This window comes from Stenella coeruleoalba (assembly GCF_951394435.1).
Source record: "Stenella coeruleoalba genome assembly, chromosome: 10".
In the NCBI taxonomy this organism is placed as follows: Eukaryota; Metazoa; Chordata; class Mammalia; order Artiodactyla; family Delphinidae; genus Stenella; species Stenella coeruleoalba.
In genome coordinates, this window is record NC_137156.1 from 68,338,636 (window position 1) to 68,365,286 (window position 26,651).

The 26,651-nt window shown below is 43.8% G+C and overlaps 2 protein-coding genes across 2 annotated transcripts; one reads left to right on the plus strand and one right to left on the minus strand.

Annotated features, from left to right (window-relative positions):
- Positions 1–2,619: 2,619 nt before the first annotated feature.
- LOC307192964 (IQ domain-containing protein F5-like) lies at positions 2,620–25,030 on the plus strand (the record flags this gene model as incomplete). Its single annotated transcript, XM_079934340.1, has 4 exons — positions 2,620–2,673; positions 2,762–2,950; positions 24,591–24,877; positions 24,922–25,030. 4 exons carry the CDS (start codon positions 2,620–2,622, stop codon positions 25,028–25,030), a joined length of 639 nt encoding a protein of 212 aa, XP_079790466.1.
- IQCF6 (IQ motif containing F6) lies at positions 7,025–7,992 on the minus strand. Its single transcript, XM_079935352.1, is given in 2 exon segments — positions 7,025–7,896; positions 7,900–7,992. Coding segments are annotated over 2 exon segments (321 nt in total). The 5' UTR covers positions 7,954–7,992; the 3' UTR covers positions 7,025–7,629.
- Positions 25,031–26,651: the final 1,621 nt, after the last annotated feature.

Below are 26,651 nucleotides of genomic sequence, written 5' to 3' on the forward strand. Positions count from 1 at the left end.
GAGATTTTCGCCGTTTGATATTATGTGGAGCTGGGAGGTCTCTTGTGGACCAGTGTCCTGAAGTTGGCTCTCCCACCTCAGAGGCACAGCACTGACTCCTGGCTGCAGCACCAAGAGCCTTTCATCCACATGGCTCAGAATAAAAGGGGGAAAAAGTAGAAAGAAAGAATTAGAAGAAAGAAAGAAAGAGAGAGAGCGAGAGAGAGAGAGAAAGAAAGAAGGAGGGAAGGAAGGAAAGAAAGAAAGAAAAAAAGAAAGAAAGGAAGGAGGGAGGGAGGAAGGAGGGAAGAAGGAAAAAAGAAAATAAAGTAAAATAAAGTAAGATAAAATATAATAAAGTTATTAAAATAAAAAATAATTATTAAGAAAAAAACGGATGGATAGAACCCTAGGACAAATGGTGGAAGCAAAGTTATACAGCATAAATCTTGCTCTCAAAGTCTACCTCCTCAATTTGGGCTGATTCGTTGTCTATTCATGTATTCCACAGACATCAAGTTGGTTGTGGAGCTTTAATCCGCTGCTTCTGAGGCTGCTAGGAGAGATTTCCCTTTCTCTTCTTTGTTCTCACAGCTCCCAGGGGCTCAGCTTTGGATTGGGCCCCGCCTCTGCGTGTAGGTCGTGTAGGTCGCTGGAGGGCGTCTGTTCTTCGCTCAGACAGGACGGGGTTAAAGGAGCCGCTGATTCGGGGGCTCTGGCTCACTCAGGCCGGTGGGGAGGGGCACGGAGTGCGGGGCGATCCTGCAGCGGCAGAGGCCGGCGTGACGTTGCACCAGCCTGAGGCACGCCGTGCGTTCTCCTGGGGACGTTGTCCCTGGATCCTGGGACCCTGGCAGTGGTGGGCTGGACAGGCTCCCCGGAAGCGGGGTGTGGATAGTAGCCTGTGCTCACACACAGGCTTCTTGGTGGCGGCAGCAGCAGCAGCCTTAGCGTCTCATGCCCGTCTCTGGGGTCCGCGCTTTTAGCCGTGGCTCGTGCCCATCTCTGGAGCTCCTTTAAGCAGCGCTCTTAATCCCCTCTCCTCGCGCACCAGGAAACAGAGGGAAGAAAAGGTCTTTTGCCTCTTCGGCAGGTCCAGACTTTTACCCGGACTCCCTCCCGGCTAGCCGTGGCGAACTAACCCCCTGCAGGCTGTGTTCACGCCGCCAACCCCAGTCCTCTCCCGGCGCTCCGACCAAAGCCGGAGCCTCAGCTCCCAGCCCCGCCCGCCCCGGCAGGTGAGCAGACAAACCTCTCGGGCTGGTGAGTGCCAGTCGGCCTTGATCCTTTGTGGGGGAATCTCTCCGCTTTGCCCTTTGCACCCCTGTTGCTGTGCTCTCCTCCGCGGCTCCAAAGCTTTCCCTTTCCGCCACCTGCAGTCTCCGCCCGCAAAGGGTCTTCCTAGTGTGTGGAAACCTTTCCTCCTTCACAGCTCCCTCCCACTGGTGCAGGTCCCGTCCCTATCCTTTTGTCTCTGTTTATTCTTTTTTCTTTTGCCCTACTCAGGTACGTGGGGAGTTTCTTGCCTTTTGGGAGGTCTGAGGTCTTTTGCCAGTGTTCAGTAGGTGTTCTGTAGGAGTTGTTCCACGTGTAGATGTATTTCTCCTTGTCTGGTTTTGATAACAGTGCTATGCCAGCATCATAAAGATAGTTGGATAACTTTCTGCTCTTTCTATACTTTGGAATAGTTTATATTACTTGGAATGATCTGTTGTTTTATATTTTGCAGAACTTCATGGTGGCAAGACTGCCCATTGCCCTCAATACTCATTTTATCTTTTAAATATAGGAGTGTGAGCTCCATATTCTTTCATTCCATCAGGACTTTTTTTTTTTTGGCCTCACTGCGCGGCTTGCAGGATCTTAGTTCTCCGATCTGAACCTGTGCCCCCTGCAGTGGAAGCACGGAGTCCTAACCACTGGGCCACCACGGAGTTCCCTATCAGGACTTTTTTTTACAGCCAGAGCCACAAATCTCCTGGAGGAGGCAGTTGGGAGAATGGTTAAGAGCCTGGGTCCTGGAGTCAGGTGCCTGTGTTTGAGTCTGGTTCCTCATCCTTTTGCCCCTCTGAGCATTTGTTCTTCAGCTTCCTCCTTCCTGCTTCATCTGGTACCCATCTCCTCTTACTTTCCCTTTTCCAGAATTGTGGTCCTCTTTATCCTCTGACGGCCCTTGTTTCACTCTGTTCCCAATTGTGAGCTTTTTTGGTGAAGTTAATTGCTTTCTTTTCATTTTCCTTAGATCTTAGGAGAGAGGAGAGTAAATGTGTTTTTAAACAGCTAAATGTTCTCTTCTGCTTTATGTTTTTCTGTTGTTTTAGTTTCATTCTCCAGCTTTCTTTTATTTTAGATGTGTCCATTATAAAACATCATATGGTTGGATATTTTTAAAAACCTAATATGAGATTCTGTTAATAGATGAATTGTACCCATTTGCATTTAATACAGACTTATTCCCATCTTTGGGTTTTCTATCCTGCTTTCTTATTTTTTTCCGTTTCATACTTCCATTGAATTGATGGAGATTTCTTCTTCATATTTTTTCTCTAACGTTTTAGGAGTTGTGGCTGAGGCTGCTGGTTGCCTGCCCCCCGCCCTCCATACCTACTCTCTCTTCTATCTTGTAAACGGCACCCTGACATGGGGCATATTGACTCGTTCACCAACATTCTTGTTCCCTCTCCTTTCAGGCATGTTGGAAGATTGTATTTTCCTTCTCCTTGAAGTTAGACACAGCTGCATGGCTGTTGAGCCAATAAAAAGTGAGCAGAAATGAAATAAGACACTTCCAAGTGGAAACCTACAACGCTGGTGCTCTTCTCTCCAGTCCTTCCTTCCCCTACTTCGAGGAGTGCAATCACAGGAGCTCATATCCACATGGAGGTGGTGTAAGCATGGAGCAGCCTGGAAGACTGAGCAAGCACCCGGAGGGACACCGCATGGAGAATTGCCTGGAGCCCCGCAGATTTGTGTGAGTGAGAAATACATTTCCGTTAAGCCATTGAGATTTGGAAGTTTGCATCACAACAGAATCTAGCCTCTTCGGTTACACCTGGCAGCAATGCGTGTCCTTGTAGCCGGGAAGGTCTGGTAACAGTTCTAGCCAATGAAATATAAGTGGAGGGGGCTGGGTGAGTGAGCCTTCTGGGAAAGGTCTTTAAAAGAAATGAAGTCAGCTGGCAGAAGTGTTTCTCTTTTTGCTCTTCATCTACTCTCCTGAAATGCAGACATGATGGCTGGAACTCTAGGAGTCATCCTAGAGTAAGAGGACTAGTCCCATCCTAGGAGTGCAGGGTGGAAACAGAGAAGATGGGACCTCCTGATATTATGCAACTGCTGTACCTTGGCGTTGCCACTACTGGGCTTTATTTATGGGAGAAGAAAACAAACTTTTGTTTAAGCCGCTGGTTTTCAGGTTTCTGTTCCTAAGAGCCCAGTACAATTCCCAACTGTTACAGAAGTTAAGTAATTTTCATTCTTCTATTATTTATACTAAAGTTCTTTTTTATGTTTTTATTGTGGAAATGTTCAAACACATCCAAAATGAGACAGAGTAGACAACATTCCAGCTTCAGCAATTATCAACTCATAGCCAAACATCTTTCATTGATACCTCCCACTTTCCCCTCCTGGGTTGGGTCTTGTGGGTGGTCCTGCCTGCTCTCCTGGAAACCATGTTGTCTTTAGCCCGCCCCCAATAGATAATCCTACTGTGTCCCCCCCCACAGACCTAAATCCACCTTCTATGATGCCCATGGTTCCTGCCTTGGCCTCAGGTGGTGAGATCGCCACAGTCTGTGGCTGCTTGTCTCTGTCCTAGGCCTCTTTGGGACCACCAGTCCTTTTGGCATGTCTTACTTGTCCCATCTTGGGGGTCTAGGGACTCTTGGCTACTTCCCAGCCCCATAGGGAGTATACCGGGCTCAATGAGGGCAGCCCTTAGACCCATTACTTTGGTACCTTCCTTGGCTTTTTTGTTTGTTTTGTTTTGTGGCCATGCCACATGGTTTGCAGGATCTCAGTTCCCTGACCAGGGATTGAACCCGGGCCATGGCAGTGAAAGCCCAGAATCCGAAACACTAGGCCACCAAGGAACTCCCCCTTCCTTGGCTTTTACTACTTTTTGCCTCTGAACCATGCAGCCTCCCCCAGATTCCCCTGTGCCTACTGGAGTGACCTGAGAGGAGGGGCTAAGGGCAGGATCTGGCAACAGCCTGCAGCAGTACCTAAGCCCCCTCACACTCCTCTGTCTCGGGGCAGTGAATGGGCTTTTGTCTCTTCCTGTGTGTCTGGAACTTTCTCTACCTGCCCTGTGCCGTACCCCCTTTTGCTGTCAGAATCTGTGGTCACCCTCTTTAAGGTCACACTCTATCCTAAGTTCTTTGTTCTGAAGATATGAAAGCCCAGTTTGGGAGTGCCCAGAAAACAAATTTTCTTCTCAACTCAGTCCAGCCCTTCTACATAATAAGCACTTATCTCCAGACTACTAGTTTATGATGCACCTGAACAAATTTGATTTTTAGAAACAAAGCTGAACAAAAACCTCTTTACACCAGCAACATCCACCTGGCAAAATGGGAGTGGGTGGGGTAGTGGTCAGAACCAGTGTCCTTCGATAATGTGTGCGAATGTGTGTGAGTAATCCAGCGGGATGTTGGTCAGCCCACTCAAGCTGCCAGACATGCATGGCAGTGGCTGTGGGCATCTCATTTAGGGTTTGACATGTGGGAAAGAGAAAGAAGACAAGGCAGGATGGAGACCTTGGAGCAGTGGGATCAGATCTGAGGTTGGTGATGCATGAGGTAAGGGGCTAGAGAGCATGGGGTGGGCGTCTTGTGGCAAAGAGACTAGATGTAACCTGGGGACCTTTTCCAGGTCTGAAGGGGACCTGTAGGAGATGAGCCTTCACTTACTGAACTACCTTCTTAGGGACCCAGGAGGCTAGGCCCATCTGAGGGTCAGTTTATTTCTTTGTTGAACAGGCCTGGGTCACATATCTCTTGGGGCCATGATGTCACCTGGGGGAGGAGCATGCATGGGGATACCAAGTCCCCCAGAGTTCTCTTAGGCTCACTCCTGACTCAAAGCTGCAAGCATGCTCCTCCCATCCCCACTTCAGTGTTTCAGTGTATTCTCAGGAAGAGTTCCTTATGCAGCTCAGTTCTCAGTGATGGTGGGGAACAGAAGAGAGGATCTATGAGGTTCTGAGAGGTCTACCTCTAAGAAATCCCACATGTGGCCTCATCCCTGCTAAGGAGAGAAAGATGGCTCCACAAATCTAGGCAACTAGCCACAGACCTTGCTGCTAAAAGAGCTTCTCTCCTGACTCCTGTTCTATGCTTCATTCCTCTGCCTGGGGCTCTCTGATGCCCAGCATCCATGGGGTTAGACCATCCCTGGCTTCTCAAGACCCCTGATCTTTTTTTTTTTTTTTTTTTTTCTCATGTCAGACGGGTAATGTGCCACAGTCGTAACAAGGTTGGAAGGAGGCACATGTCACACAAGCGCGTGAACACCCAATCATCACACTTATGAACTACAAAAGGATCCTCAAGACCCCTGATCTTTGAAGGGACTCTTGCAGGTGGTGGTGAAGACTTTGGATGAAACTTGGCTTTCTTGGGCTGCCCCAGAGTCTCCATTGTTCACACCTGTGTGGTGCCATCTTCCTGGGATCCCCTCTACCTGGGACAAGAGGCCCAGCCTACTTTCCCCCAACAGCCTCTCCCCATCTCAGGCCCCAACTCTCAGGAGGGGCTGCATCTTCCTGCTTCCAAAGGTTTTTGACCCAAAGCAGCTCTGCCTCTAGATCCCCATTTTACTTTGCATTCTTAGCTCATCAGAGAGCAGAAAGCCTTGATTACCTTGAGCCCACTGAGTGTTCAGCTTGGAATTCTGCACGACTGTCCCCAGGTGGGACCACACAGGCTGATTGGCGGGCATATGACCCAGGCTGGGAAGGACTTAACTCAGCGGTTTTCAAATTGTGGCTGCACATTGAACTTCAGTGCCTAGGCCACTTCCCAGCCAATTAAAGCAGAATCTCTGGGTGGGCCCAGGCATCAGTATTTTTTTGTGTGTGTTTTAGGGTATTCCAATGCCCAATGTAGGTTGTGAATCAGAGAGTTAAATTCTTGCCAGCACAGGTTTTAAACACCTCTCACTGCAGGGGTGGGCGCCTAATGGGCTAGTCACACAGAATTCCTGTCATGTTCAGTTTGCAGACCTAACCAGTTTCCTGCCACTCACTGTTGCCAGTATGGGAGGAGAGAGCTGTGTCCAAAGCTCCTAAAAGGGATCCCTTGGAAGAGTGAGGAACCTAGCTGCATCATTGTCACCTTCAGCTACTGGAGGTGATGGATATTGAACTGAACCCTGAATCCTCACATCTGTCACAGCGCTTCTAGGGACACCCTGCCCTGAATCCCAAACACACACACACACACACACAATGGGCCCTGTGGTGAGGGAAAACCTTACCCAGTTGCAAGGCCCATGAAGACCTCTGACTTCTGTACACTTCCCCAGCTGGTCTTCCCATCCCTTGCAAGGCCACCCATCACAAAATTCTGGGGAGGGCCATGGACCTCAGACTTCTGGGATGCAGGTTCAGACAAACATCATATCTGACACAGGGTGAGAGTGAGGGATCTTGGGCATGAATGACAAAGCAGAGAATGAGAGATCATGTTCAGAGATGGTTGAGACATAAATGCCAAGAGATAATGAGAGACTCAGCAAAGCAGAGTTCCATCAGTACCCACTCGAGGCAGGCCCAGCAGAGGGTGTGGTAGTTTGTGGGAGGGTTGGGGAAGAGAGGGAATCTTGAGGGGAGGCTGGCACAGCTGCTTCTGAGGATATGGTAGGATTTAGAGGCTGCGTCCCCAAGCTAATGACCTCCGATGGCAGAGGGACAGCCATCTACCCCTGCCCACCCCTAATCCTCCTCTGCTTGTTTACCCACTTCAATCCCCAGGCGCTCTCTCCCCTCCTCAACCCCATGCGTGGTTCTCCTCGGAAGTGGCCAGCACAGGGAAGGGAAGCCTTGTCTCTCAGCCCCTGGGGAGGGAGGCAGCAGGCACAGCTGCAGCATCTCAGCTCCTGTGCTGGCCTTCCCCAGGGGCTGGCTTTGGCTGGCCATCCCCCATTGAGGCACAGTGCCTGTCCTGCTGTTGCTCAGCTGGGGTACCCTGTCCTCCTGGCTCCCTGCTAAGCTCTGTGCTGGCCCTGAGGGCCCTGCCAATCACAGACCTGTGGAATCCTGGCCTTCCCAGCTGGCTCTGACTGCAGCCAGTCCTACCCTGAATGGAGATGGCTGGGCAGGGGCTGCAGAAAAATAAAGCCCAAAGCCTACCCCAACTTGTGGAGGGAGCTCTGATCAGGCTGGCTGAGGTGTCAGAGACTGACCTGGGCCCTGAGGTTTCTTTTGGGCACAGGATTGGTCAGGTTTGCATTAGGAGCAAGGGCCTAGTGTGAGTTGCCCTGGCATGGGCATTAAGATGATGGCCAGGAAATCTTTTCTTTGGGTGGAAGGCAGGAAGGTAAAGGGCCGATCCCTCATCTATGGGTCTGATTTCCAGAGGGCAAGACCATGGTCAGTAAATGTCTTTATTGGAAGAGAGATCCAGTCTCCTTGGCTCTGCCAGCACCCTAGGTCATGAGGATTTCGATGTCGAGCTCCAGCTGGCTGGCTCTAACCTCATAGCGGCCCTGGATCAGGCCTCGGGTTTGGCTGGCATGCCAGCGCCAGTGAGACTGGATGATCCAGGCCGCTTGGTACACCTGGAGAAACCGTCTGTGGGCTTGCCACATTCGAACCTGTGCCTGCACCTTCACCACTGCCCACTCCTGGCAGGTGTAGAGTCTTAGTGCCAGGCGCCGTCTTTGCTCCAGCATCTTGGCCTGCATCGACCTCCATCAGCACTGGATGACCCAGGCCCTGAGTGCTGCATGCAGTAACGTCCAGCGTACCATGTTGCCACGCCACCATGACTGAATCTTTATGGCTGCCTTCTCTAACTGATCGGGGGAAGGAAGAACATGGAGATGCTCAGTGGGGTACCCTCCCACTTCTAGACCCACCTCTGGTGCTGGGAGGAAAGGGGGCTTGGCCCAGGTAGCCCTGGCCTCTCCATCTCTGGGCCCCATGCATCTTATTTCCAAACTCCTACTCACCTTTAGACACTGCTCATTATCTGCTGGGCAGATCCGTTCTATATGGGCCTCACTCACATTTTGTGTGCCCATGGCCCTGGTCTTTAGGCTCCACTCATCTATCAGTTAGGCCACCCTAGTCTTTAGCCCCGCCCTCAACTGTTAGGCACCCCCATCACTAGACTCCGCCCACCTGCACACAAGGCTCCCCTCATCAGGTCCTGTCCATCCACATTTCGCCCACATTTCTTTCTCCTCTTCTTTTGTTTGTATTTCCTTAGGAATTGACCGGTCACCTTATTTATTGATTCCCATCATTTTTGGGGGCCTGCCATTATCTCTTGCTTTCAGTTTATTTCTCAGACTTAACTGGTGTCTTTAAGTCTTGCTCTTTATACACCTTCCAGTCACTTATGTCTGTTCCTGCTGGTGGCAGTGAAGAGAGAGATTCATGCAGCTTTCCTTCAAGTAAGGGATTTTACTTAGGACTATCATCACCAGTGTGGATTTATGGAAGCTTAAGTGTCAGAGCCTTTGGGAGGGATCCAAGCAGTGTGTTCACGGGCTAGTATGTTTTTTGTTAAGTTTGTGAAAGCAAGATATTTTAGCTGCAATTGGAGAGGGCCTCTGTCTCCACCTCTCTGACCCCCTCTGTCACCCTTTTCTTGTTGGGTGCCATGGAATGGCTGCAGTTTCTTTTGGAATGTGACTAAGGGGAAGCTGAGTTGGGATATACTTAGTTTGGGTTAATGTGATAGGTTTATGTGGTTCACAGTCACCCCTGGGAATAGGTAAATTCTTGCTAGCCATTCTGCTAGCAATGGCTTCCAGGAGGAGTTCTCCTTCCAGTTATGTCATCCATTCACCTGTATCATGGTATGAGGATATTGGGACAGAAGTGCTGCTGTGGTGATATGGATACTCCCTACAGTGCCCGGCAGCAGAAGTATATGTACAGGGGAGGAAAAGCAAGATTTGAAACGTATGGAGACAAAAACCGGTCTGTAGAAAATTCTTCCTTTTATCAGGCATGTTAAACTGTAAGAGGTAGATTCTGTTCTCATTGATGCCTGATTAAAATTGAAGTTTTGTCTTTGTCAGGAATATGTTTGATAATGCAGTGACACAGTTATAAACATTCTAAGCTTTTTTTTCTTTTTTTGGTATAAATTTTGTGAAGTAGAATTTATCAGAATTCCAGCGATTATAGGGAACCAACCAGAACAGCTGTGAATGGTGCATATGTTGGCACAAGAAATCACATTTTATGCATCTCAAATGTCAATAATCAACAAGTTTCTATAGAAAATCATATTGTAAAATCATCATATGAAGAAGTAATCAAAGGTTATGCAGCAAAAAAGTAGGAAAAATATTATAGAGGTAGGACACTTAAGTAATATATACATTGTTATGTTTGTGACATAACAAACATAACAATGTTTGTTATGTTTGCCAACTTTTTAAAATGTGTAATTTTTTTTTTTGCGGTACACGGGCCTCTCACTGTTGTGGCCTCTCCCGTTGCGGAGCACAGGCTCTGGACGCGCAGGCTCAGTGGCCATGGCTCACGGGCCCAGCCACTCCGTGGCATGTGGTATCTTCCCAGAGTGGGGCACAAACCCGCGTCCCCTGCATCGGCAGGCGGACTCTCAACCACTGCGCCACCAGGGCAGCCCTAAAATGTGTAATTTGATGTGATTTCTTTACTTGTCCTAAATATTCACTTGCCTAATTTTAAGTCTGTAATTTTGTATTCTTTTTCTTAAAGTAGGCCTTCCAAATTATATAAGCTTCAGTTTCCACAAAACCTAGGTCTGCCCTGCTGTGCTATAAGAATGCAACTGTGTGTCAAGGGCCCATGGGAGCTCACAGAGAGCTGTGTTTCTAGGATTCAGAGTTAGGACTGGAACCGCAGACGCAGGTGATGCAGAGATGCTGTGAGTCCTTTGGAATTGGGGAGGCCATTCTGGCTCTGCCTTTAGCATGTATGGTATTGCTCATTTTTCTGCATGAGGATTTGCTGGGTGCCCACTGCTCGTGGGTCCATGCGCTGTGGCTCCTGTTTATGTGTATTTGAGCCCTCTTACCATGACTCATACTAGTTGCCATGGTACTGTCCATTGGCATGTCTTACAGGTTCTGGCGCTATTGTCAAGCAAGCAACCTCTTTGCATCACATTAAAAGTCCTCAAGAGTGGACCCTGTTGCTTCCTTTAACGTCTGCAGTCTGGGTGAGCGGAGTGCTGGTATCAGCCATCTCAAAGGCCTCTATCACTGCATTGAACCTTTGGTCCTGGTGTCAGGTGTCTACTTCCAGCCCAATCTGCTGGATTCCGAAGAAGGAATCACTTAGAAGGGGGCTGTGGTTGTGGCCAGCACTCTGAGGCTCAGTCCATCCAGGCTGGGTTGCCATGGTCAGAACACTAGATCCCACTGTTCCTTGTGGATCTCTCCCCTGCCCCACTCTGGCCTGGCTGTTTGTTGTCAGAATATCCTGGCTTTGTCTCCTTCTAAAAGTCCCTGGAAAAACCTGCCAGCCCCTTTTATGTTCACGCTTTTGTAGTTATTCACAAAGTGGCAGCATATGGGGCCAAAGGGGAAGATGCATTCCCTGAATCCTACTAAGCATTCACAGACAACACTCCTTGGTCTCTTGTTTCCTCACTGCTCCCCTCTCCAGCTTCTGCTTCTCTTTTTCTTGCTTAATTTTTTCCCCTGATTATAAATATAGTATGTCTGTTTCTAAAATTTCAAAAAATGCAGAGACATATAAGGTGGAAAGGGGATTTCCCTTAAAATTTACCCCCAGAGCTATTCTTTCAGACCTTATGCCATGCACAGACTTAAATTTTTTATTTAAAATTATTTATTTTTTTATTGAAGTATAGTTGATTTACCATGTTGTGTCAGTTTTTGGTGTATAGCAAATCGATTCAGTTTTATCCATATATATATTCTTTCTAGAGTCTTTTCCATTATAGTTTATATAATTTATTTTTAATTCATACATTTCAAAATAAATTTTGCTTGGCAATCAGTGTTTTCTGCCTTACATTATTACTGTTCCCGGCTTGGAGGGTATCCTGGACAATTAGCTATGCATTTATGGACACAGAACATCCATGTACCTAAAGAAATAGAAAACCGTGTATGTTTCTGTGTATCTTGTTAAATTAATTGAGGTAAAAATCATATAATGTAAAATTAACCATTTTAACTATTTTAAAGTATACAATTCGGTTGCTTTTAGTGCATTCACAATGTTGTACTACCATCACTACTATCTAAGTCCAGTTTCTAATTTCATCTAATTTTAGTTCTAATTTCATCATCCCCAGAAGAAACCCTGTACCCATTAAGTAGTCATTTGCCATTTTCTTTCCCTTGCCCCACACCCTGGCAGCCACTAGTCTGCTTTTAGTCTCTATGGATTTGCCTATCCTGGACATTTTGTATAAATAGAATCATATATTATATGGCCTTTTGTGTCTGGCTTCTTTCACTTAGCATGTTTTCAAGGTTCATCCATGTTGTAGAATATATCAGTAACTTCATTCTTTTTTATGGCTAAATAATATTCCATTGTATAGATACATTTTGTTTATATATTTGTAAATTGACAAATATTTGAATTGTTTTCACTCTTTGGTGATTGTGAATAGTACTGTTGTGAGCATTTGTGTACAGGTATTTGTTTGAACACCTGTTTTCAATTCTTTTAGGTATATACCTAGGAGTGGAATTGCTGGGTCACCTGGTAATTCTCTGTTTAACTTTTGAGGAACCACCAAACTGTTTTCCACAGTAGCTATACCATTTTACATTCCTACCAATCTCCACATCTCCACTTGTTGTTTTCCATTTATTTTTTATTATAGCCATGCTAGTGTGAAGTGGTGTTTCATTGTTCTGATTTGCATTTCTCTAAGACTAATGATGTTGAACATCTTTTCATGTGCTGCTTGGGCATTTATGTATGTTTCTTTGGAGAAATGTCTATTCAAACCATTTTCCACTTTTTAATTGGCTTATTTTTAATTGGCTTACTTGTCTTTTTTGTTGTTGAATTGTGAGTCTTTTATATATTCTGGACACCATATCCTTACCAGATATATGATTTGAAAATATTTTCTCCCATTCTTCTGGTTGTCTTTTCACTTTCTTTGTAATGTTCTTTTATGCACAAAAGTTTTAAATTTTGATGAAGTCCAATTTAGCTATTTTTCTTTTGTTGCTTGTGCTTTGGTGTCATAGCTAAGAATCCATTGCTAAATCCAAGGTTATAAAGATTTACCCCTGTGGTTTTTTTTTTTTTTTTGCTCGACGGCATGTGGGATCTTCCTGGACCGGGGCACGAACCCGCGTCCCCTGCATCGGCAGGCGGACTCTCAACCACTGTGCCACCAGGGAAGTCCCCACTGTGTTTTTTATTCTAAGAGTTTTTTAGTTTTATCTCTTACACTTAGGACTTCAGTCGATTATGTGTTAATATTTGTATATGTTGTGAGGTAACTAAGAGTTCACCTTCATTCTTTTGCATGGGCTTTTCCAGTTGTCCCAGCACCATTTGTTGAAGAGATTATTCTTTCCGTTGTCTTGGTACCCTTGTTGAAATGAATTGAACATAGATCTATAGGTTTACTTCTGGTTTCTCATCCATTGATTTATATATCTATCCTCCAACTTTATCTTTTTCAAGACTGTTTTATTCTGGGACCCTTGCAATTCCATATGAACGTCAAGATTAGCTTGTCCATTTCTGAAAAAAATGGGGGAGGCAGTGGGAATTTTAATAGGGTTGCATTGAATCTGTAGGTCAACTGGGGGAGTATTAAGTCTTCTGACCCATGAACACAAAATATCTTTCCATATATTTAGGTCTCCTTTAATTTATTTCAACAGTGTTTTATAGTTTTAAGTGTCCAAGTGTTCCACCTGCTTGGTTAATTTTTTCCCTAAGTAATTCTTTTTGATGCTATTATAGAATTGTTTTCTTAATTTCATTTTTAAAATCTCCATTGCTATTGTATAGAATTACAAATGATTTTTTAAAAATATTTATTTATTTATTTTGACTGCACCGGGTCTTAGTTGCAGCATGAGGGATCTTTGTTGTGGCATGCAGGATCTTTTAGTTGCAGCATGCAGACTTCTTAGTTGCGGCATGCATGCAGGATCTAGTTCCCCGACCAGGGATTGAACCCAGGCCGCATGCATTGGGAGCGCAGAGTCTTAGCCACTGGACCACCAGGGAAGTCCCTAATTTTTTTTTTAATGAAGAATTTTATTAAATGTTTTTCTTTTTGCAGCTGTAGAGAGGATTACATGGTTTTCCTCTTATATCTGTTAATATTGTAAATTACATCAATAGATTTTTTTACTGTGGAAATATCCTCACAGTGGTGGGCCTTGGCCATATTTAAGACTACCTGGCACCTGAGCCCCTTGCTTCTAATTATAGAGCTGTAAATGCCAATTTCTTGCTTTCCCAGCTTCCCTAGCTGCTGGGCAGACATGTGACAGGTTTGGCCAGTCAAATGTACCCACTAGGGATTTTCAACTTGTGGCTTGGGATCCAGAAAATCAAGAGAGCATCCTTTGTGCCCATGGTGGAATCTTCATCAGGCTGGTTCTAGGGTGAGGTGTTTTCTGTGGTTCTAGATATGTAGCTTTTCTTTGCTCTGTTTCTGAGCCTACTCTTCAGGCTTCCTTAAAATCTGGTGAGCTAATAAGTATTGTTTCAGTACTTTTATTTTCTGCTTAAATGAATATGAAACAGCTTGTGTTGTTTGTAGTTAAAGACAGTGATCGGGCTGCCTTGGTGGCGCAGTGGCTAAGAGTCCACCTGCCAATGCAGGAGACATGGATTCGAGCCCTGGTCTGGGAGGATCCCACATTCTGCAGAGCAACTAAGTCCCTGTGCCACAACTGCTGAGCCTGCCCTCTGGAGCCCGCAAGCCATAACTACTGAAGCCCTCGTGCCTAGAGCCTGTGCTCCGCAACAAGAGAAGCCACCGCAATGAGAAGCCCACGCACTGTGGCAAAGAGTGGCCCCCACTCGTGGCAACTAGAGAGGGCTCGTGCGCAGCAGCGAAGACCCAATGCAGCCAAAAATAAATAAATAAATATTTTAAAAAAAAGAACAATGATCAATACACTTGCATTCATGAGATAAATTCTACTCATTTAAGTATTATTTGAAATCATCACTGGATTCAGTTTTTTAATATTTGCCATGTGGGTTCATCAGTCAGATTGACCTATAGTTTTCTCTTCCTGTGCTGACCTAATCTGATTTTTGATGTCAAGTGGATGCTAACTTTTGGAAGTATTTCTGTAGAAAAAACTTCCCAGAGTAGAATTGCTGGATCAAGGGGTCTGTGCATTTTTTGTTTTGATGGATTTTGTTAAATTGTTACTCAAAGAGAGGTTTTGCCAGTTTACATTCTAACCAACAACATATAATAGTTTCTCTTCACCCTTACCAACCTGGAGAACCTGTCATCAGCAATCAACTTTTTATTTCTTTTTTATGTGTGAGTTGAGCATCTTTGCATATGTTCAGAATCTGCACCCCACCCCACCCCCCCGCTCCCGCCCCACTGTTTCTTTTTCTATGAACTGTCTGTTCATGTCCTTTGCCAGGTGATTGGTTTTTCTTCTTATTTGGGCAAAGTCCTGGTTTAACCTTTCGTCCTACAGTGATATGCTGGTCTGGAATTTAAGCTCACTTCCCTCTGATGTTGATTTTAATGGCTGCTGAAACTGGAAAAGACTATCATAAAGCCCTGATGCTTGGAGGGAAGTTAGCATTCTTGTTTCTGCCTCCTAATTCAATACACTTTCCAGCTGTATCCAGCAATTATGCAAAGGTTTTATTAGCTTTAAAGTGTCTATATTTCCTAATGACAAACAGCTATTCTACAAACAAATCAGAAGGTGTTGCATTTTAATATTTTTAACAAATAGATCCAAAACCAATACAGTTTGGTGGGGGGAGGGGAGTATAAGTAAGTGACAAGTAGGTGAGGAAATTCTATTTCCAAAGTTTTAAGTGTTAAAACTGTGAGAATTTTTATGAGTGAACTACTTTCCTTTTTGCAACCAAATCACATGAAGAAGAAAACGTTTCAAAACAGGTATTTTAAAAGCATTTTCCAAGGCGTTGTATTTTGGCTGATGAGGAGCTCCCTCTAGAGGGAGGAAAAATATCAGCACCAGAGTTTTGGTTCCACTAAAATACTGTTATAACTAATAAATGAATTCAGCAAGGTAACAGGATACAAAATTGAAGACAGGGCTTCCCTGGTGGCGCAGTGGTTGAGAGTCCGCCTGCCGATGCAAGGGACACGCGTTCGTGTCCCGGTCCGGGAAGATCCCACATGCTGCGGAGCGGCTGGGCCTGTGAGCCATGGCCGCTGAGCCTGCATGTCCGGAGCCTATGCTCCACAACGGGAGAGGCCACAACAGTGAGAGGTCCGCGTACAGCAAAAAAAAAAAAAAAAAATTGAAGACAAAAATCAGTTACTAACAATGAACAATGCTAAAAGAAAATTATCCCCCCAAATGTATTTACAATAGCATCAAAAACAATAAAATACTTAGGAACAAACTTAGCCAAGAAAGTGAAAGACTTGTACAATGAAAACTACAAAACATTGCTGAAAATAATTAAAGAAAACATAAAAATATAGAAATATATCCCTTGTTAATGGATTGAAAGACTTAACATTGTAAAGATGTCAATACTACCCAAAGTAATCTATAGATTCAGTGCAGTCCCTATCAAAATCCTGATGACGTTTTTTGCAGAAATAGAAATTTCCTAAAATTCATATGGAATCTCTAGAAACTCTGAATAGCCAAAACAATCTTGAAAAAGAAGAATAAAGCTGAAGGACTCACACTTCATAATTTCAAAACTTATTGCAACGTTACAGTAATCAAAACAGTGTGGTACTGGCATAAAGACAGACATAGAGACCAATGGAATAGAAAAGAGAGCCCAGACATGGGCTCTGTTCAAGTTATTTTTTACAAGGATGCCAAAAACATTCAGTGGGGGAAAGGACAGTGTTTTCAACAATTGGTATGGGGAAAACTGGATATCTACATGCATAAGTATGAAATTGGACCCATATCCAACACCATATAAAAAATAAATTCAAAGTGGATCAAAGACCTAAAACTCTTAGAGGAAAACATAGGGCAAAAATTGTACAGCATTGGATTTCACAATGATTTCTTGGATATGACATCGAAGGCACAGGCAACAAAAGAAAAAATAGACAATTTGGACTACATGAAATTAAAAAAATTTTATGCATCAAAAGACACTGTTGGGCTTCCCTGGTGGCGCAGTGGTTGGGAGTCCGCCTGCCGATGCAGGGGACACGGGTTCGTGCCCCGGTCCGGGAAGATCCCACATACCGCAGAGCGGCTAGGCCCGTGAGCCATGGCCGCTGAGCCTGTGCATCCGGAGCCTGTGCTCCGCAACAGGAGAGGCCACAGCAGTGGGAGGCCCGCGTACTGCAAAAAAAAAAAAAAGACACTGTTGACAGAGCAGAAAGGCAATCCACAGAATGGGACAAAATATTTGAAATAATATATCTGATAAGAAATAAATATCCAGAATACAGAGAAACTTCTAAATCTTGACGACAACAACAACAACAAAACAAAAAACGAGGAAAGGACTTGAATAGACATTTGTCCAAAGAAGATATACAAATGACCAATAAGTACATATAAAAATGTTCAGCATTACTGATCATTAGGGAAATTCAAATCAAAACTACAATGAGATACCACCTCACACCCATTAGGTTGGATACTATTTTTTATAAAAAAACCAGAAAATAACAAGTGTTGATGAGAATATGGAGAAATTGGAACCCTTGTACACTGTTGCTGGGAAAGTAAGATGGTATAGCTGCTGTGGAAAACAGCACGGTGGTTCCTCAAAAATTAAAGATAGAATTATTATATGGCAATTCCATTCCAGGTATATACTGAAAATAATTGAAAGCAGAGTCTTGAAGAATATTTGTACACCTATGTTCATAGCATTATTCACAATAGCTAAAATATCAAAGCACCCATGTGTCCATCGATGGATAAATGGATAAGCAAAATGTGGTATATACATACAATGGAATATTATCTAGCCTTAAAAAGGAAGGTAATTCTGATTTGTGCCACAACATTGATGAAACTTCAGGACATTATGCTGAGTGAAATAAGTCAGTCACAAAACAACAAATACTAAATGACTCCACTTATAGAAGGTACTTAGAGTAGTTAAAATCATAGAGGCAGAAAGTAGAATTGTGGTTGCCTGGAGCTGGAGGTGGAGGAATGGGTGGTTATTGTTTAATGGCACAGAGTTTCAGTTTTACAAGAAGAAAAGAGTTATGGAGATGAATGATGGTGACAGTTGTACAACATTATGAACATATTTAATAGCGCTGAACTGTACATTTAAAAATGGTTAAGATGGTAAGTTTTATGTGTCTCTTATGTCAATAAAAAAGTAAACGGTAACTAGAGTTAAAGCTGAGAAAGTTGAAGAAACATTTTAGGGAAGCAGAAGATAGACGGATGTTCTATATAAATGAGAGAAGCTAGATTATTGATGTCACAAGCATCCAGTGTTCTGGACACAGAATTAAAAAGGTCAACTCAACATTGGCATCTTATTATTCACCTCCCTGGTTAGTGGTAGAGGTGGTGCGAGGGCTGGTGAAGAGGCAGTTGAAAAGTCAACAAGCTGAAATTTTGAGCAGAATTTTTGAGAGTTTCTTTGTGAGGAGGCACAGAATTTGGAGACCAGGACTGCCAAGAATGAGGGCATCCTGTAAATCCCCGATGTTGAGTGTTGGAAGGCAAGAGGGCTTACAATACTAAGAGAAAAATGAATTAGAAATAGACTAGCATTTCCAATGATGGAAGGTCAGTTTCACATCATCTCAATCTCTGAAATTAGATTAAGGCAACCCAGGATTTCTAATGCTCCAGTCACCTACCAGAGCAAATGTAAATCATCTCTGAAGAAAGAGAACTTCATCTCAGACTTCAACTTATTTTGAAGAATCTTCTTGTACAGCATCCATCACTCAATAAAAAATAGCCAAACTCAAGACCAAAAAAAAAAAAAAACCCACCTTGAAAACAAGAGAAATAGCTGACAACAGAAATAGACTCACAGAGACTTCCCTGGTGGTCCAGTGGCTAAGACTTCAAGCTCCCAATGCAGTGGGCCTGGGTTTGATCCCTGGTCACTAGATCTCACATGCTGCAGCTAAAAGATCCCACATGCCACAACTGAAGATCCCAAATGCCACAACTAAAGATCCCAAATGCCTCAACTGAAGATCCCACGTGCAGCAATGAAGATCCAGCATGCCACAACTAAGACCCAGTGCAGCCAAATTAAAAACAAACAAAAAAAAGACAGTGGAGACAGATAATGAAGGTACAGATACAAGTTTTAAAATAAATAATATGTTAATGAAAGTAGAAGACAAAATGAGAATTCAGCAGAAAACTGAAACTTATTTTAAAACTATCAGACAGAATTTTAGAACAGAAAAACACAACAACCAATTAGGAATTCAATGCATAAGTTTAACGGAAGATTGTACAAGGATGAAGAGATAATTACTTAACTGAAAAATAAATCGAGAAAATATATACAGTGAGGCACAGAGGGACATAAAGATGGAAATACAAAAGAGAGGATTGGAAACACTTGGGATACAGTGAAAAGTCAAATATATAATTAGATTCCTATCCTAGTAGACGAGGATAGAGAATGAGGTGAAAGCCACATATGAAGAGAGAACAGCTGAAAACTTTCCAAAAATGAGGAAAGATAGAAAACCACAGATTCAAGAAGCCCAATAGGAAAAAATAAAAAGAAAACCACACATAGGCACATAATTGGAAAACTGGTGAAAACCAAAGACAAAGAGAAAACTCTCAGAAAGGGAACAAGATTACTTCAAAAGAGCAACAGTTGGGCTTCCCTGGTGGTGCAGTGGTTGAGAGTCTGCCTGCCGATGCAGGGGACACGGGTTCGCGTCCTGGTCTGGGAAGATCCCACATGCCATGGAGCGGCTAGGCCCGTGAGCCATGGCCGCTGAGCCTGCGTGTCTGGAGCCTGTGCTCCACAGCGGGAGAGGTCACAACAGTGAGAGGCCCGCATACTGAAAAAAAAAAAAAAAAAGAGCAACAGTTAGACTAACAGCTGACTCCTTAGCAGAAGGAATGGAAGACAGTAAAATTATATTACTAAAGTATTGAAAGAAAATAAATAATAACTACTGACTTACCTGTTGAAACCATCCTTCAATAGTGAGGGAAAGACAGAACTTTTTAGACAAAAACAGAAAATTGATCAACGGCAGACCAACACTAAAATAAATACTAAAGGATATTGTATAGGCAGAAGGAAAATGAGCCTAGGTGGCAGGCAGAGATGCAACAGAAATGAAACTAGAGAATATTGGGGAAATCTAAATGAATGTGGAGTGTGCAAAACAGTAATTATTTAACTTGCAAAGGGAGTTAACCAAAGTTAAAATGTTCTGAAGTCCTTGAATTGTCTGGTACTAAATTTATATTATACTTTGGTAAGTTAAGGATACATATTGTATTCCCTAAGGTTGGTCTGTTCAATGTGGTAGCCAGTAACCACATTTGGCTGTTGATGCTTAGAAATATGACTAGTCCTAATTGAGAAGTGCTATAAATGTAAAATATACATCAGATTTCAAATCCTTAGTGCAAAGAAAGAAAATAATACCATTAATAAATACACAAAATGTCAGGCCACCCTGTGTGGATATCCTCCTCATTGTATTCAAATTCAGACTTGAATATACTACTAAGGATGCCCTCCTCATCCCACTAGTTATGATGCACATCACTGTCATGACTTTGGATCCCTGTGTGGACTCTTCCTACCCCTGCCTGGGTTCCATGCTGGGTAGACCTTTCATGCCAACACCTTCCTCATCCTCTTGGGATCCATGTCCTGCTCTGTGCCATGGGGATTCTCTTCCCCACTCCCCCCAGTACACCTATGTTGCACTGCCCAGCCTAATGACTTTCAGACTGAAATGTTCAGGAGAGAAAGTGAGGAAATAGAAAGGAAGAACAAGAAGAAACTAAGTTTACATTTTTACTTTAAAAAAAATAGAGACATACCATCTGTAGAGGAAATTCTTCATCACTGGCTAAAATCTGCTTCAACATTTTTACCCCAAACTTCAAGGAAACATGACCACAAAGAAAACTCAGAAAATGTCCATAAGAAAATGGATTAAAATATTTGAGCACAGGTTCAGATCTTCCTGTCCCACTGCAAATTCCTGGGAATAACAGAAAAGGAGTACTTTTTTTTTTTTTTTTTTGGCTGCTGTAGGTCTTTTGTTGCTGCGCCCGGGCTTTCTCTAGTTACAGCAAGCGGGAGCTACTCCTCGGTGCGATGCACGGGCTTCTCATTGCTGTGACTTCTGTTGCAGAGCAAGAGAACGGGCTCTAGGCACACGGGCTCAGTAGTTGTGGCTCACAGGCTTAGTTGCTCCGCAGCATGTGGGATCTTCCCGGACCAGAGCTCAAACCTGTGTCCCCTGCATTGGCAGATAGATTCTTAACCACTGAGCCACCAGGGAAGTCCAGGAATACATTTTTTAAAAATCTCTAATAGGGGCTTCCCTGGTGGTGCAGTGGTTGAGAGTCCGCCTGCCGATGCAGGGGACACGGGATCGTGCCCCGGTCTGGGAGGATCCCACATGCCGTGGAGCAGCTGGGCCTGTGAGCCACGGCCGCTGAGCCTGCGCGTCCGGAGCCTGTGCTCCGCAACGGGAGAGGCCACGACAGTGAGAGACCCGCGTACCGCAAAAAAAAAAAAAAATCTCTAATAGTATCTTAAAAAAATAGGAAGAGATCTTCAGTGGACAGAAATTATATGGACACTTTAAAGCAGGGGTCCCCGACCCCCAGGCCGCAGACCAGTAGCGGTCCATGGCCTGTTAGGAAATGGGCCACACAGCAGGTCAGTAGTGGGTGAGTGAGCGAAGCTTCATGTGCTGCTCCCCATCGCTTGCGTTACCTCCTGAACCATCCCTCCCCAACCCCCCCGTCTGTGGAAAAATTGTCTTCCACGAAACTGGTACCTGGTGCCAAAAAGGTTAGGGACTGCTGCTTTAAAGGACAGAGGCAGATATGAAAAGACTGAAAGAAAATGAATCAAAGCTCTAAAAAGGTCTCATACAAAAGTGCAGAGCCGTGCAGTCCCTTCAAGCTAGGAGGTACCTCGTTCAGGGGGCAGCAGAGGCTGTGGGCTACCACAGGGACTAGTTACAATATATCTGTAGGAGGAGGAGCCACCTTTACAGTTGAGTCATGCGGTTGGCAAGAGAGGGCTTGTCTTCAGGGAGGAGCTGTGACTGGCTTGGGAAGGAGAGGCAGGGCCTGCTACTGTGTGACTCTCTTGTACAGGAAGACTCCTGCCCAGGTGACCACCCACTGACACCTCACCCCAACAGTTTATCCCACACCGCCCATGTAATCTGTGGAGTCAGGGACTAAGCATTCATCGACAGGCTAAAGGGAATCTCAGAACAAAGATGAGTGCGCAACCAGGAGTCATCAAGCTTTAGGGGAAACCAGCAGCATGAAAAAGCCTCCCTAAACCCAACAAGCAGAAACACAATAGCTAAAGGGAAGATTTAAGAAGACAATTTAAAGAAATAAAGTTAATATTTTTCACAGAAGACCACTTAGCCTTAAAAAAAGAACAACACATTATTTGAAAGAGCCACTTATGGATCTTAGAGAGGAACAACATAGTTATCAATATTAAAACCTGAGGGGTGGGTGGAGGCCAAGATAGCAGAATAGGAAGACCCTGAACTCACCTCCTACCACAGGCACACCAAAATTACAACTACTTACAGAGAAACTATCTATGAGAATGACCTAAAAACTAGCAGAAAAAAATTTCCACAACTAAAGACATAAAAGGGAAACCACAACAAAATGGGCAGGGGGCTAGAAATGCAGTGTAGTCAGAACCCAAACCCCTGGGAAGGTGACTCACAAGTGGAAGAAATATCACAACTGTAGAGGTCCTCCCCAAGGATCAAGGAGTCTCAGCCCTACATTAGGCTCTGCAGACCAGGGACCCTGCACTGGGAAGATGAGCTCCCAGAACGTCTGGCTTTGAAAATCAGTGGGGCTTATTTTGGGGAGAGCCAGAGGTCTATAGGAAACAGAAACTTCACTCTTAAAAGGGTGAATGCAAAATCTCAAACATTCCAAGTCCAGGTACAGAAGCAGTAGTTTGAAAAGAGCCTGGTTCAGACCCACTTGCTGATTTTGTAGAGCCTCTTGGAGGGGCAGGATGCAACTAGGGATCTTCTTGTGGATGGAGATGCTGGCAGCAGCCAATTTGGGGAGCTAATTCTACCACGATAATACCTGCATTGGTAAGTGTCATTTTGGAATCCTTTCTCTAGCCTGTTAGCACCAGGAACCCAGCCCCCTCGGACCATGTAGATAGGCACAGTTAGAATTTCAACAAAAAGTTAGAAAATATAAAGAAGAAACAAACAGAGCTGAAGAATACAGTAACTGAAATGAAAAATACACTAGAGGTATCAACAGTAGATTAATGATACAGAGGAATGGATCAGAAAACTGGAAACAGATTAGTGAAAACAATCCTTGTGAGACTAAAAAAAAAAAAAAAAAGAATTTTTAAAAAACAAGGATACTTTTAAGAGACCTCTGGGACAACATTAAGCATACCAACATTCACGTTATAGGAATCCTGGAAGGAGAAGAAAGAGAAAAGGGCAGAGAACTTATTTGAAGAAATACTAGCTGAAAATTCCCCTATCTTGTGAAAGGAAACAGACAGCCAGGTCCAAGAAGTACAGAGAGTCCCAAACAAGATGAACCCTAAAATGTTCACACCAAGACACATTATAATTAAAATGGCAAAAATTAAATATAAGGAGAGAATCTCAACAGCAGCAAGAGAAAGCTACTAGTTACATACAAGGGAACTCCCATAAGACTATCAACTGACTTTTCAGCAGAAACTCTGCAGGACAGAAGGGAGTAGTAGCACAATATATTCAATGTGATGAAAGAAAGAAAAAAAAAATCTTACCACCAAGAATGCTGTACCCAGCAAGGCTATCCTTCAGATTTGAAGGAGAGAAAAAGAGTTTTACAGATAAGCAAAAGCAAAAAGAATTCAGCACCACTAAACCGGCTTTACAAGAAATGTAAAAGGAACTTCTCAAAGTGGAAAAGAAAAGGCCACAACTAGAAATATGAAAATTACGAAAGAAAAATCTCATTGGTAAAGGTAAACATATAGTAAAAGTAGTAGATCAACCACGTACAGAGCTAGTAGGAAGGTTAAAAGACAGAAGTAGTAAAACCATCTATATCCACAATAGGTAGTTAAGGGATACACAAAACGTGTCCTCTGATATCAGGAGCAAGACAAGGATGCCCACTCTCGCCACTTTTATTCAACAGAGTATTGGAAGTCCTAGCCATGGCAATCAGATAAGGAAAATAAATTAAAGGAATCCAAATTGGAAAGAAACCTAGACAGTAGTCACTCAAACAAATAAGAGAATTCTTTTTTTTAAATAAATTTACTTATTTATTTTTGGCTGAGTTGGGTCTTTGTTGCTGCCTGTGGGCTTTCTCTAGGTGCGGCAAGTGGGGGCTACTCTTCATTGCGGTGTGCAGGCTTCTCATTGTGGTTGCTTCTCTCATTGTGGAGCATGGGCTCTAGAGTGCAGGCTCAGTAGTTGTCGCACACAGGCTTAGTTGCTCCATGGCATGTTGGATCTTTCCGGACCAGGGCTCGAACCCGTGTCCCCTGCATTAGCAGGTGGATTCTTAACCACTGTGCCACCAAGGAAGTCACAAACTTCTAATCCTGTGAGCTGACAGAGGGAGACAGCAGGTTGTGCACTGGAGCTGGAGTCAGGCATGAAAAGAGAGCAAAGGATGCCCCTTTTCTAGCCTGTGGGTGAGGTCTGAAGGGAAGTGATATGCTTCCCAGGTAGGTGGTCAGGCCCAGGCCAAACAGAATAACCCTTTGACCGATAGATCGTGGTGTTCTTGTTCTAGACTGGCCAACCAGGTCCAAGGAACCAGGTGACAGCTAGGGAAGGTGTGCCCCATGTTACAGTTGAGGACCCTGAGACTCAGAGTTCAACTGTGATGTGTCTGTTAACCAAGAGTGGCAGAGACGGGACACCTGTCTGGTCTCTGGCTGCAGCCAGTGGTCTGCCCAGTGCTCACAAACTTCTGAGGAAGGTGCCATTGTTGATAAAGGATCAGGACCCCTTCCTGGCTACACCAGGGCTCAGGTGGGTCGGGAATGTTTCCTGAATGTCCCTTCTTTTTCCTTGCAGCCCCACCCCCTAGTGGAAGCGCCCCCCTCTGACAAAGAGTTGCAAGCAATAAAGATCCAAGCCTGGTGGCGGGGCACCCTGGTGCGCCGGACGCTGCTGCACGCGGCCCTCAGAGCATGTACTGGTGGAAACAGAAGCTGGCAGAGCTGCTGGAGAAGAAGCAGCGGACTGTGCTGGATCATTATGCTCAGCAAAAATGGGCAGTGGTCAGGCCACAGTCTTGTGTCCGCATGTAGCGCATCCGCCTTCGTTATTGCCGTTTGCTCCATGCTGCCCACATTATCCAGGTCTGTTGGCGCTGGCATAATTGCCATACCCGTGACTTTTTCAGGGGCAGCTATGAACTCACAGCAAGCCAACTAGGACTTGAGCTTGAGATCTTTCTAGGGTCACAGGTCTGTTGGATTACAGACTGCATCCCCTTCCCAATAAAGAATTGATCGGGTGTGGTCCAACACTGTGTCACAAGATCTCAGACAATCTTCAGTAGGTCACTGTCTCAGTGAAGGGTCAAGGTAAATGATGGCAGAGGTCAGCTCTGAGGTTGTCTGGGGTCGCATATAAAGGAGGATTCTAAGAGCCAGGTGCTGGATGACTGGGGTCTGTGGTTGATTAGTAATGTCTGCCATGGGTAGGAGACATGAAGTTGCCCAGCTTCCAAGTCAGCCAGCTCCAGGGAAACTCCTTCATAGTGTGGTGTATGGTTGTGTTTTCATTTTGCTCATGGTTTCCTTTGCTGTGCAAAAGCTTGTAAGTTTGATTAGGTCCCATTTGTTTATTTTTGCTTTTATTTTTATTGCCTGGGGAAACTGACTTAAGAAAACACTGGTACAGAGAATGTTTTACCTATGTTCCATTCTAGGAGTTTTATGGTGTCGCATCTTATATTTAAGTCTTTAAGCCATTTGGAGTTAATTTTTGTGTATGGTGTGAGGGTGTGTTCTAACTTCATTGATTTATGTTGTAGTTTATTTTATGACAGGGCCGAAAGTAAGCTTATCACATGAGATGAATTGTGTCGAAGTACAGTAGTAGAGAGCTGTCGTTTGCTCAGGCAAAACAGCGCCGTCTGTCTTGTTGTGGTAGTTTTTATTAAAGTATTATTTAGGTTTACATTTTAAGATTTGTTTTTTTAACATTTTAGAAATGTCAAAGCAGTAACCTATGTTTTTATTAACTATACAAGTAATAATTGGCTTTTTTGAAAACATGTCGTGTTTTGTCCTTGAGTGCAAAAGCAGTATAAAGTTTTCACCATTATTTTGATTATACTGAAGTAGCACAAGGACATTTCCTTGTGTTTTTATTATTTTGATTATACTCAAGACATTTTATGGATTAGTGTCCAAAGCACTTAATGTTTTTTTGTAGGCCCCCGGTTTGTTGGGGGGTGCTCAAAGCATTTAGGACTGTTTATAGCTCTGGCTTATTTGTTAGCCCCCAGTTTGTTGGTGGGGGGGGCTCATGGGTTACATTTTCTTTTTATGTCCTCAGTTATTTTATTATATTTCCCCCTTTTTGTTTTGTAATTTTTGTAGTATCAAGGAGAACATGGCAGCATTACTCCCGGTGTTAAACTACATGGAATTATTTTGTAGTTTGTGTAGTATTAAGGAAAACACAGTAGTTTGTTGTAATGTTGTGTGACGGGTAGTTTTTATTTGTCGTTGGACTATAATTAAATATATGATTATTATTATAATGAGTATTAGTAATTTTGTAGTAGAACCAAATAAAACATGTAATTTAGACATGGGATTTAGATTATTAAGTTTTTGAATAATTTTAGTTCATACTTTTTGTGAATTAAGTCGTAATTTTTTTTGAAAAGTTTGTTGAATTTTTTCTTGTAAATTTACGATTTTTTTTGTTAAATTTTTGTGATGTAATAAATGTTTTTTTATTTTTGTCCAGGGGAATGTAGACTGATTATATGGAACCGAAGTGACACATAAGGCACTTTGATTCTAGTTATAACGTAGCTTTATTTGTCTTTGTAAATTTACAAGTTGATCCCCCAACATAACCATAGCTTGGTGTAAGTCTGTTATTTTTGAATGT